Source organism: Podarcis bocagei, assembly GCF_964188305.1.
Source record: "Podarcis bocagei genome assembly, chromosome: 1".
NCBI classification, from domain to species: domain Eukaryota; kingdom Metazoa; phylum Chordata; class Lepidosauria; order Squamata; family Lacertidae; genus Podarcis; species Podarcis bocagei.
In genome coordinates, this window is record NC_138125.1 from 16,624,788 (window position 1) to 16,638,154 (window position 13,367).

General features: G+C 41.9%; 1 protein-coding gene across 3 annotated transcripts in view; it reads right to left on the reverse strand.

Moving 5' to 3' along the window:
* Nucleotides 1-13,367, reverse strand: part of WDR20 (WD repeat domain 20) — a 59,126-nt gene that overhangs the window by 4,160 nt on the left and 41,599 nt on the right. For all 3 annotated transcript variants that reach the window (XM_081192729.1, XM_081192730.1, XM_081192731.1), the window contains exon 3: nucleotides 9,832-11,112. In XM_081192729.1, the coding sequence (XP_081048855.1) occupies nucleotides 9,832-11,112 (1,281 nt within the window). The remainder of the gene's footprint in view (nucleotides 1-9,831; nucleotides 11,113-13,367) is intronic.

The window sequence follows — 13,367 nt, forward strand, 5'->3', positions numbered from 1 at the left end:
TGCTGCCCGGACATGCCGGCCTCCTCCTCCTCCGCTGTCTCGCGCTCCTCCCTTTTGCGCGCGCTGCCCCGCCGCTCGGCACCACCACCGCGGAGCCGCCCCCGGCTCGACGCGGATCCTCGCCGCCGCCGCCTCTCGCCGCCCAACTCGCCCGCCTCCCTCCCACGGCACACCAGCCGATGTCTCACGGCACAGTAGTGTGCCGCGGAACACCGGTTGGGAAACACTGTTCTATGGCATGTACCCATTCAAAACTATCTATGAAACTATAAATGCCGGAAGTGTGTCCTTTTAAAATAAAGCAACGAAAACAGAGGCCATCATATTCTAAACTCTGCATAAGATGGGTTAAGTATGGGGTAAATTACAAAATATGACTGTTGTCCATTGGTCCAAGTATTCTGATTAACAGCAGCTCTTTCCCAGTTCTGCTTGTTAATATCCAGTTTAAATCCTTTAACAGCAGGTGCTTGCCAGTGAATCTAGAATCTTCTGTATACAAACACCATGGACTCTCTCCAGGGCTAGCCTGATCATTAGAGGAAGTGAAGCATCCACCTGAAGTACCTGATTTTGAGTATCATTAAAGAGCAGGAAATTGCGGCTTATTCTTTTTACTGCCAGAAAGAAGTGCTTGAAGGATTTTCTTCCTCAGGTGCCAAAATAACTTGGCTGGTCTTGGGTACTATGTACCTTGAAAGGAGGCATTTGATGCTCTATCAGGCAACAACATATCTAGAGCGGGCCCAGTTTGCAACTGAGCTATGGACTTTTGCTTGTGGAGTACACACAGGCAGACTAGATACCAGCCATTGCTAAGCCCAACTTTAATGATTCATTTTTCCTCCTATAGCCAGCTGCCAGTAATAGATCCATTAGCCATAAGTAACTTAGAATGAAACATCTGCTCCGAAGCCTGCCGGCGGGAGGTCTCTCCGCCCCACCGCCAGCCTTCGGAAGGCTGCTCCGAAGCCTGGCAGTGGGGCGGAGAGACCTTCTCCCCGCGCCAGCCTTTGGATGGCTGTCCTGAAGACTTGCGGTGGGAGGAGGGTTTTCCTTCCCACCGCCAACATTCAGAATGCTGTTCTGAATGTTGGCGGTGGGGAGGAAAAACCCTCCTCCCACCGCAAGCCCCGGGAACAGAGGAGAAGCACTGCGCCCCTTCCCCTCTGTTCCCGTACCTGTCCTGAAGGCTTGCGGTGGGGAGAAAAGTCCTTCTCCTCACCGCCAGCCTGGCAAGCGGTTTCCATAGGAACGCATTAATTGATTTTCAATGCATTCCTATGAGAAACGGTGCTTCGCAAGACGAAAAACTCGCAAGAAGAAAAAACTTGCGGAACGAATTAATTTCGTCTTGCGAGGCACCACTGTATGTTCAAAGGCAAATTGGGCAGTCTTTGAGCAGTGCTAGTTCAGCAAGGGTTGGCAAATTTTAATGATATTCTAATTGTCTTCTCTTACTCTTTCCAAGTTCTAAGCTGTTCAAGCTAACAAATGGTGACTCCTGTCAGCACAAAGCTATCTAAAACACTTGGGCCTGGGTCCAGAAAACTACGTGACTAATTTGACACCCAGAGGGCTTTTGTATTGATCAGTCAGTCCCCATCACCACAGGCCTGTTCAAGGAGCATTTAAGTATAAAGAACTACTTATACTCAATACTTTTCAAGCCTTTTAGCCAACTAGCTCAAATACTGTGTGCGGCCTCCATTCACTTCTCCCCGAGTACAGCAGTTTAAGCTGTGGAACCCTAGGGTGTTAAAATATTATTGTAGCTCCATTTTGCTTCCTTTAATAATTTTAAATAATAATAATAGTAATAGCAACAACCACCACCACCACCCAACAAATGTTATGGGCTACAACTCCCACATCCCTGGCCATGCTGGCTGGGGCTGAAAGAAGCTGGATCCCAGCAATAGCTGTAAGATCCCCAATTATCTAATTCTGTTAAAGCTAGAAGTAGGACATTTCAGCTCTGAAGTAGTAAAGAGTTTGAAAAAGATCACTACTTGAAGCCTGTGTGTTCTATTATTCCCTTGTGGGTATTTTTGGTATTGTTTCATCTGTTTCTGGATAGTGGACTCTGGAGAAGGGTTCGCTTTAAACCCAAATAAGAACAGACTTTCATTTATTATAGTGTAGATCATTCCTATTTAATATGTATTTCTCCCCTAAATTTCCCAACCAGGAAAGAATCAAAATATATTTAGTGCCTTGGGGTGCAGCTGACATCTGAGCTGGTGTGCCCCAAGTATACAGATATAATCAGGGATCAAATATATCTTGGCTTTGTGGGGCTTAGGAAACAAAAACCATCATTGATCAGCTTCAACAAAATCTATTACATGCATATCTCAGTTACATGTAGGGAAAAAAAGCTTAGCTGAGACATTGTAGAATAACTGAAGACAGGTTTTTTGCAGGTCTCACGCTTACTATATGCAAATCAATAAATTTTCACTGACCCAACTTTCCATGGTTATTACATAGGCATCCCTTTCAAGTAATCATTTACTCGATAGAATGAAAAGGTAGCTATTTCTCTATCAAATATAACAAGTAGGGCATAATACATCTTGAATCTCTTAAGGTACCATCCTTAAGTCTAAGGAGGGAATCCAGCTGCTCTCTCTCTCTATTTTTTCCTTTTTGTTTGCACATACATCGGGGTGTTTGAAAGGGTTCATCTACCATCCACAGAAGGGAGACAGGATCATTCCCTAGTTTGCTTTTAAAGAAAACTGACTGTTTCAGAAAGGTTGTACAAGGAAACTATCAAAAAGAAATCCAACTATGATCAATTTAAAATATTTCTTTTCGAATGCTTGGCACATCAAGACAGGAAAAGGTTCTTAGAACAATTCAAGTATTTTTCTTGGGCAAGCAGACGAAGTTGAAACAACATTGCTTCTATGCAAATACCCAGGGAGGAAACCGGTACCTTGCATAACACACTGCAACAAATATTGAGACAGTGAGAGCCAAAGCTACCTGACAGACAAAAAAGGCTGCTCTCTTTAGGCTCAATAAAAATAAGCTATTCCATTCAAGACTGGTTAAGAATGGTGAGCCCTATGAAATGCATTTAGGGGGTGCAGGGGGAGGCAGAATCGCCAAAATTTGCCTGCCTCCCATTCATCTGATGTATTACTTCTGTCGGAAGACTTCACTGGACACCACCCAATCTCTTTACAGAAATTAGGACTGCATAATCTTATTGATGTAATGCAAGTTCTTCTTACAGACTTCTTCTCAAATATATCCATTTTCCCTTTTGCAACATACTCTGCTTCTATCAATGAGACACGAAAAAGCATTTGGCAGTAGTTGGGGCACCGTGCTCTAGTGCATTGCATGTCACTTCTACAAGGTCTATTGCCAGGGGTCCCTAACATGGTGCCTCCAGATGTTGCTGTGCTACTTATTCCATCATTGCCAACCATCAGCCAGGCTGGCTTGGGCTGATGGAGGTAGGAGCCAAATGAAATCTGGGGGGCACCATACTGGTACCCTGAATATAGCAAACTTCAAGGAGCAATACCCTTCATATGTTCAAGGTATATACTCTCTGCAAGTAGGATCTCACACCAAGATATGGTTAAAGGTAAAGGTACCCCTGCCTGTTCGGGCCAGTCTTGCCAGACTCTAGGGTTGTGCGCTCATCTCACTCTATAGGCCGGGAGCCAGCGCTGTCCGCAGACACTTCCGGGTCACGTGGCCAGCATGACAAGCTGCATCTGGCGAGCCAGCGCAGCACACGGAACGCCGTTTACCTTCCCGCTGGTAAGTGGTCCCTATTTATCTACTTGCACCCGGAGGTGCTTTCAAACTGCTAGGTTGGCAGGCGCTGGGACCGAACGACAGGAGCACACCCCGCCGCGGGGATTTGAACCGCCGACCATGCGATCGGCAAGTCCTAGGCGCTGAGGTTTTACCCACAGTGCCACCCGCGTCCCTTAAGATATAGCTACGGTTGCTAATTTAGCAGAAACAGCTGTACCCATTGAGGAGCTTGTCTCTCTCGTCAAGTTTGGAAGCTAAGTTGCCCGGTGGCCAAAATTAGGGATGATCCATTCAAAAATGAAACCGGAGCCAGTGCAGAGAATCTTCAAATGCTTTTCCTGGGGAAAGCTATATGCTGAAAGTCAGATTAGACGCTGGGCTTCAAATGAATATGATCTTGCTGTGACACAGACTCTGTACCCGAAGGTAGTGGTCATATAACTCTTCAGCAAGGACAGCTCCACCCCCTCCCATTTCCATTCTGTGTTTTCATAAAGCTTGGGGAGGGGGGGGTCACTGCTAGGTTTAAAGCCACTTTGGTGCACAGAGGCAAATGGACAGGAATCAAAGGAATTGGGTAACTAGAAAGTAACGTAACTGAACAGTAGTAGGAAGTATGGCTTTGGAAACCAAGTTGGGAGATGGATTTTTAAATCCATATTCAACGTGCCAGTCTGAGGAAGATACCTTCTAGTGACACTACCATGCCTGCTTCAGATACAATTAAGAATTCTTGCTTTTGGAGAGAACACAGAACCAAGTGGTCTAACCAAATCTGAATTGAAGTTTGCCAGCAACATCCTGCAGTATCAGCAGCCTACATGACCCAAACGGATACACAAACACTTGAGAGTTCCATGAATCTGTGTTTACAGTTAGCCTTGGGTTGTCCTTTTATGCACTTCATTCTGGTGAGCAGCCCCTAAAGCGCTTAAACGTTAACGTGCATTGTTGATAAACAAAAGAGCTCCTGTAGAATCCAAAAGGCATCAATTCTCCATTCCATTGGTTGTTTAATGGATTTACATCATCATCTTACCTTCTCCCACAATTCCCTGTTATTTAAACTAGAAACACCAATTTTAACCACACCCACTGCATATTTTCTCATTTAAGTCATATAACAATGCAGTATGATTCAAATGGACATGAATTATGACAGATCAATATAAGTAAGTAAAGTCAAAGCTAACATCTGAAAACTGTATGAAATAAGAGGTTGTACATTGGTCGTTTATAAAAATGGCAGTTACAGAGGCAGCAGTTTCACGGTGGCCATTTTTTGTTCAGGAATATGCTTCTTCCTGCATAGAAGTCTTAATTGCGGCCGATCAGTATTAGAACTTCAGGCATGAGAAGCACTACTGACAGTTATCTACATTTTACAGTTCAGTCACACTTTTTATTTAATGTCAGTATACAGAGGACAACCCCAGTAAATTATTCTGTAATGTCAAGTATTTAGTAGGGTTCTTCAGCTGAAACAGTGACATAAAACGCTAAAAAATAAGCAGTATGAAACAAACATGATTTTTTAAAATTATAAATATAACAATACTTATTAAAGCTTCATTATTATTGCAACAGTCAATTTAGTTTAACAATTTGTTATGTTAGAAAGGCTCTTATGAAATTTATTCAAGTTGTCAAGAAATTAGATGGACGTTTATAAAGAAAATACATATGAATTTTACTGTTGATTTTTTTTCACTATATCATTACAATTTTGTACAGTATCACCTAACGTGTCAATCTTAACAAATTCATGTATACAGATTTCATAAATGCAGGAAAAAAGTCTCGCTTTTAAACTTTACACAAGTTATGTGACAGTAAATTAGCTGGTTTTCTTTCTTTAAGAACACAAGCAGGCCAGCAGTTATTCTAAATGCAAATTTAGTAGCTTTAACGTGGTAGGTGGAGACATATACAGTCTTTTCAAGTACATAACTGAGTTCCAAAAGATCAAGCATTTCTGAAAAGTCTTTAGTAAGAATCTTTCCCTCCTAATCTGGACACCCACATAATAAGGCAATTACTCTTTCCTGGCTTCACAGAAGTAACTGGCCCACTCTCAACTGGGCAGCTTCTTAACCTGGTGTACTAAGCCAACACCAATCCCGAGAACTTTGCATGGCAATATTTCAAGGAATTCCAACTCCCGTTTGCAGTGTTTATGGTTCCGTATATTTCATTTTATATCATGGCAACATCAAAATCAAGAACTGATTTAGCAATTCCTAACCATCCCTGAATTTAAAATTAAATCAAACGAAATAAGATAGTACTTCCCAACAGCACTTTATACTTCAGTTCTAACAAATGAAATGCCCTTTGCCAATGAAGATTTAGTAGTAAACGTGACGTCTTCCCATGCCCAAATAGTAAAACAAAATGTCTGTTAAAACAGCAATGATAGAACTCATTTAAACATGATGCTGTACTATATAGTTCCTGTTTATTGGAAAACTAAAGGACGCTCTATAATTTAACTCTAGATTTTTCCCTGTACAATATAGTTCAAATAAATATTCTAAATTTCATGTGCATTTTGTTGTACAAAGTGGTAACACATTTTCTCAGCCAGGGTATATGCTGCCATTTCACTCAACTACTGTATTCATTTGCAGTTGTCCACTCTTTCTTACCAGGAGTTTTCCGGTTAAGTAGTGGCAAGTTCCCCTGAAACTACAAGGGGTTGTAGATCAGGGATAAAGATGTGGTGGCCCTAGAGGTTCTGCTAGACTGCCGCTCCCATCAGCCCCAGCCTTTGGCTCTGCTGCATGGGACTTGATGAGAGCAGATTAGCCTGCTACTGAAAGCAACACCTCCATGTGTGACAGTAGCACTGCAAAAGAAATGCAAAAGCTTTCCTGCCATCTCTGCCATACGATGTAATCAGGAAGGAAATGGCCGAGAGATAGATAAGCAGTTTTGTCTTTCCCAGTAGTACAGCATATATATATATATTTTTTTACAAAGTCATTACTGAGAAGTTTTGTTTCCTGTGAAGTAGGTAGTTTCTCCCACAAATTAGTGCACTTCTAAAATGTTGCCGCGGTATGCAACATGGGCTTGCCCCACGTTTTCTGCTGAACATGGTACTTTAGATCTGAACTCGTGTTTAAGTAGCATTTCGAAAGAGAAAGGAGTTAAGGAAGCTCAAGACATGATGCGAATGCTGCACAGAGGTCATAATGTTTGTAGCGTAGATCTTCTTGCTCCAACCCAGCAGTGAGTCTGTCTGTGCCCTATGGCGGGGGTGGGGGCAGATATTGTCCAGTGACATATGCAGGGCACTACATTGGCTTCCTCTGCCCTATGGGTCTCTGAGACTCAAGTCTAGCCAAGTATCAGCCAGACAAAATATGTTTATTCTAGAGAGGGACTGTCCGTACCAGGGATGGGTTAGCCTGCGGCCTTCCAGGTGTGGTCAGACTACAACTCCCATCGTCCTCAACCATCAGCCATGATGGCTGGGGCTGAAGGGAGCCCAATACGAATACCGCAGGTTGTCCACTCCTGCCTATTTGAACCCTGTTCTTCTCAAGAAAATAACATTTGCTTTCCTGACTGCATCAGCCTGGCAGACAGACAGGTGAGGAAGGAAAAAGACAGGGTTGGCTCAGTAGCAGTGATGTTTCAGACTGCGCAACTGGTTGAGTCTTCTGGCCCATTTGCTCCTCAAACTGGAAGTTTGTGGCCCTTCTTTCCAACTGAGATCCTCTGCCAAAAGGTGGGTGGGAAACAAATTCAGCAGAGGAAAAGGGCAATGGAAGTAGTTTTCGAGGAGTCTGGGAGAGAAATGTCAACGCGGGAAGGTAGCAGCTTTAAACTCTTTAAAAGCTACGGAACTAAACTATAGGCAAGACTAACATATGCAGTGTATAACCCAAGGGAAAGAAATATGTTACCATGAGTGTTTCTGAAGACTCATTAAATAAGTATAAAGTTTAGTAAGTGCTCTCCTATAGAACAAAAATGGTGCTTATTAACACCTTTCTGGAACAGAGACTTTCTTGGCCAGAGCCATGTAAACATATCACCTAACTTGCTAATTTAGGCCAGCTGAGTGAGCTCACCGACTGCAAAAATAAAGCATAATAATAATTTGAAACCCATTCTAAATAAACACATCCTAAACAATATGGCATTTACATCAGTGTGTGATATTAGTTTTCAAAGACCTAGTGAACAACATCAGCATGAAACTTACCTTTAATTAAAGATTTCCGCATTGGCCAAATAGAGAAATCCTAGCTTTTGGTACTGCATACTTATCTCTGAAATATTTGAAATGTGCTCCAAATCAAATTGTCATTTGCGTGCAAGTTACGACCTGTACCAATTAAACACAACTTCTTTGCAGAATTTTTACTTAATAGAAATGCAAGTAGCCAAAGGGTGAATGTTAAGTTACTTTAGAATATAGTAAGCAGAGGGGCTTGGATAGCTACCAACGATAGCTCAGCAATGCACATCTGCAAAATTACCTTCCAAACTGTTTGGCCCCTGGCACAGAAATACACACATTTCCATGATTTTAGCACTTGGGAACATAGACAGTTTTGTCCTTATCCTTACCATTTGCTTTCCCCCCCGCACGAAAAGCAATGCTATATTTTTCCAGATTGTCTATCCAAGATAAGGCATACAGGTGACATTACATACCAGAACATGTTTGATAAGATTTCACTTAATATATCTAATTATTACATATTTTAGAGAAGCTGTGAATCCTTACAGTCAAAATGGGCATTAATGTCTACTGAAAGAGTGTTAATTTTGTAAAACAGATGCACTTCAGAAACGCTCAACAACACTTCCCAAGTTTTGGAAGATTTAGGAACAAAGTTTAGGAACCTTCAGGAAGATCTCCAGAAGATAACCAGCTGCCATTTAGGGTCGTTTGCTGGTTTATCCATCATAGGCAGAGATCAGGAGAACCCATGTCTGCATTCCAATGCACACACTGGGCTTCCCAAGTCCTTGCTTGCAGCTCTAACCCCTCACACAGTGCTGGGTTCTGAATTAAAGGATCCCCCCAACCCTTATTGGTTGCTTTTGGGGAGGCCCCTCTGAGAAGAGCAAGCCAAAGTCAACCAAATTGCATGCCCAAAAGCCACCTCAAAAGTCTTGGAGCTTGGCCATAGCCTGCAAACTGCCCATGAGTATTTGAAGGCAAAATAATTTTTATCAGTAGAAAGTACTAAATATTAAATAGATAATTTCAGTTTCTTAACATGAAAGAAGACATCACTAGTGCCACATTTTAAGCCTGTGGATTTAATGAAAAATGCATGAATTAAAAATACCTTTAACACAAACGTTCTGTAAAGTGATTAGGGGGTAGAAATGAGTAAGGGATACAATTCACTAGGAAGCTTTTTTTAAAAAGTGACCTTACATATTTGGAGAAGATTGATATTAAAGATCAGAATGTTACAATGTATATTTAATACCAAGTTTATTCAAATTTTAAATGGCGACACTAAAAACTGCTCTTGAGATGATCACCGAAGGAGGAAGAGACTAACTTTTGGAAAGAAAAAAAAAGTGAGAACAGACCCTGCTTTATGGATTCCTGTCAGAATAAATGTTCCAACTTCAATTTACCCAGAATGCATGTTATGCAAACTACAGCTTACGCAAGCTGCAACCAATCCGATATCCTGAATGCCCTTACAATTCTACCCTCACTAGTTGATTTTTTTTTTTAGATTTGTCTGAATCATGTTATACAAAAATAGCTTTTGAAAATATAGGAAAACTATCACGGACACTTTGGATACACAACACTTCTCCAGCTGGAAGGCAACTGTATTTCAAAAGAACTTTACCTGGGCCAGACACTTCAAATCGTTCAGAAATATGGCATGCAGTATCCAAAAGTATGGCTCTGAGGAAATAATCTTTTCTTTTTTTCCTTTTTCTTTTTTACATTAAGCATAAAGAAATTTTATATTCAACATTCAGTTATGTTTTGAGAAAAACTACCTATTCAAGTTCTACTTCTTTGATGCAGCATTAAGGGTTAAAACTTACCACTTTACCAGGCCTTGCCCATGTGCAAATAAATCCCTCCTGACAAGCAGTGACTATACAGTCTTCAAGAAAAATTAACACAGTCAGTCTTTCGTGTGCTATCTTTTTACAGATAAGAGGCTCTAACAAAGGAACTTCCTCCATTCTGGGACACAGGGGCGTTCCCAAAGTTTTTGCTGGGTCCGTTTTGGTTTTAGTAACTAGGTTCAGTTTGTCACTGCTCTTGCTAGATATATGTCCCATACTATGGTTTCGCTTGTGGTCTTTTTCGTGGTGCCTCTCCTTCCGATCATGTAGTGATAAGGTTGCAAACTTACTAACGCCAGAGGCAATGGCGCCGTCCATGACACTGCTTTTACTGCCAGAATTGGAGACGGCAGAATGTGGAAGGCTATTGGACCGTGGAAGAGGAGGGGGCACAGAGTTCCCAGGTGTTGTGATGCTGTTTCCATTACTGCCTGGATTAGCTCCACCGCTTCCTGCAGGTGGGCTGGTTGCATTCATGACATTTGTGTGTGTCCTTGCTCTCGAGAGGGGCTGGTGTGGGAAGAGGATATCTTCTGTTAGGTCCCATAAGCATAGCTGCGTGTCCTGGCCTACTGAACCAAACCTATATGTGACACTTACTGGACGACTGTCCGTAGAGTTCCTTTTAGATAGCCTAGACTGCGTGCTGTTTGCTCGATCCCTTCCAAAATGAAGAAGGTCTTGGAAGTCCTCGTCGCTGCCGCTGAATTCCATTGGGTCGCTTTCTTCTACGCTAGTGGTATATGGATCAAAGGCCACGACGCTGACCCAGGATTTGTGTCCGTGGCCTCTAGCTATCACTCGGCAGTCCACAAAAGACCAGACAGTCACTAAGTCGTCTTCTCCGCCTGTCACGATGTATTTGCCATCGGGGCTCCAACATGCGCACAGCAGCCCTCCAAAGTAGCTTTTCATTGTACCGTGCAACTCCACAGAATCAAAGTTAAATACACGAAGAAAGCCATCCTGGCTTACACATGCCAAGAATTTCCCATCTGGGGAAAAAGCAAATTCATTCAGGGCCCCCTCACCTACTGTCCATTTAAGCAAAGGGTTTCGTGTAGATTTGCTCTTGCATGTATGGACTGCAAAACTTTCTCCTTGTTTGAGTAGCTGATAGTGTGGGGCTGTGGTACCACAATTGTGTTCCACGTTATACAAGTACATATTGCCACTGGAATGAGCTACTAGGAAGAGGCTTTCTGAACCAGGAACCCATTTTACACAAGTTACTCTGGACTTGTCTATTAGTCTCTGGAAAACAAAGGAAAGAAGGTACACATCAGAGTCATCTCAGTTTTGATTTTTCATTTAACAAGGTAATTAATTTTCTGCCATTCAGCATTTAATACACAAAGTTATTCTACTTGCAGAAAACAAGCCTATGACTACTTCAGTTATAAGCTACTGTGTGCTTTTCTTACCCCATGTAGATCTGGAGTAACATTACAATGGTCAGCATGATTTGTGGCAAGCCTCCCTTAACACAGTTCAATGAAAAAAAGAAAGTCAGGCTGTGTACATTCTGGGAAGAACTTACTCATCAAATCTGAATCTGACATAGATTTGGGGGGGGGGACCCCCTGAAAAGACAACCACTTAATATGCCCTTGGAAAAAGGAACCTGGCTTTAAGGATCCAGAAGAGAAGAAGCAATTTAGTAGAATAATGGGACCACTTTAGGTATTATAGCTCTACCTTACTGAAGTGAAAATAGGAAGGAAGCAGAAGTTATTTCAACAAAAATAATGGCAATTGCAAAGTATGCTCAACTTAAAAAAATACTTTGACAGTCTGGACCTAGGATGGGGAGGAGAGATCTAGTATCTGGGCAAGTTAAAATCTTTGAGCCACTTAACAAATACTGCATTGCTTTTGTGTAGAAGATGTCTAGACATTCAAGGTAATTAGTTACGATAGATGGAAGAGATTTTCAGCTGCGGATTCCACCTTCCAATTACCTGTGCTGGGCTTCTATGAACAACCAATGCAATTTGGCCTGTGGGTTCATTATCTTTAAGTGATAGTAATGGCACTTCTGTGGGTTTTATCATTATTCTGCCAACCTAAACCATTCAAGCATCACAACAAAAAAGGGAAGAAGCAAATAACAGTAATACCAGGGGGGGGGGGGTTGTAACCAGCTATAAAACTAAATATCCTTCCCTCTCTGGACTGTAGCATGTCTTCAACTGGGACACAACTTATTTTATTTGTTTAACAAAAATTTATGATACAATACTTTTTCACTAGTACAGTGATGTAAAGGCTGCTCACTGAGGGAAACACTTACTATAATTTCAATAATCCCTGGAGACTATAGGGGAAAAAATAATCATCAAATTATGAAATGTGAAAACCCCATCCTAGAGTTCTTGCCCTGTCTTGTTCAATATAGGATATACATCAACGTGACAAATTGTGTACAATGCACAATATGTTAAATGAGCAGCTGTAGCCAGAAAGGGCTGGGATGGTCTAGAGAAGAGTCCATGGAAGGAGGCTGGCAAAAGCTGATTTTCCCTTTGGGCTTCAGGGGAACCTACTGAATAGGGTGGGTTGAGGTATGGGGGCTAATGGATCCCTGATAATCTGGAGTCAGTACAAGCAAAGAAGGTTTGCATTTCCCCGGCGTTAGGGTGGGGGAGAGAAAGGTGGTAATATTAATAATAAAGAAGAAAACAGGACACTTTCCTTTTGTGAAATCCCTTACATTAAAGCTTATTCTGGGATCCAAGTCCAATTTTCGGCAATTACCCCACCCCGCAGAAGATGCCACCCCCCCAACACACATTTCCCCATCTCACATTGTTCTGGAGTCTTTTCTCACATGGGCGGTGGCAGGAGAAGATGAGAAACTCTCCTTCTGTAAGCATCCTTAAGTCAACTTATCATAGGATCCAAGCTAGCAAATTTATAGTGAGATGCAGAGTTCTTTACTACTCTTGTCTCAGCAAACTACAAAGAAAAAAACATGCCCGGCCCAAAGTCCACCATATTCTGTACTAAGGTGGCCACTTTCAGGAATATGCCTCCTGAACCCCCGAAAAGTGAAACATTTTCAGTCAATGAAACAAAAGAAGGTTTTATAGGTCTGGCTGACATTCATGAGAACAGGACCCAAAAAACCCCCAACCCAGTTTATATTCAGGGTTACTCAATGATCCACCTTCTAGAATAATTCGACTGAGTCATAATCAATGTTAGACTTCGAGTTAACGATTTTACTCACACAGGTGCTAGAGATGCACAAATGTGTTTTGAATGTGTTTGCAACTACCTGAGTTGCTATAGCAAACTGCTGAGCATATTTATGAGTGGACAGAAGGCAAGACCTTTAGGCATCAGATTTTAGAGACTCACTTTAAAGTAGAATTTGTATTCAAATTAAATTACAGATCTCTCTAAAAATCTGGCAGCCAAACATCGCACCATCATGTGGTATACTAATCCTCAACAAGTTAAAACAAAAAAAATGCTTCTTTCAAGTTGCACCAGATTTTATTATT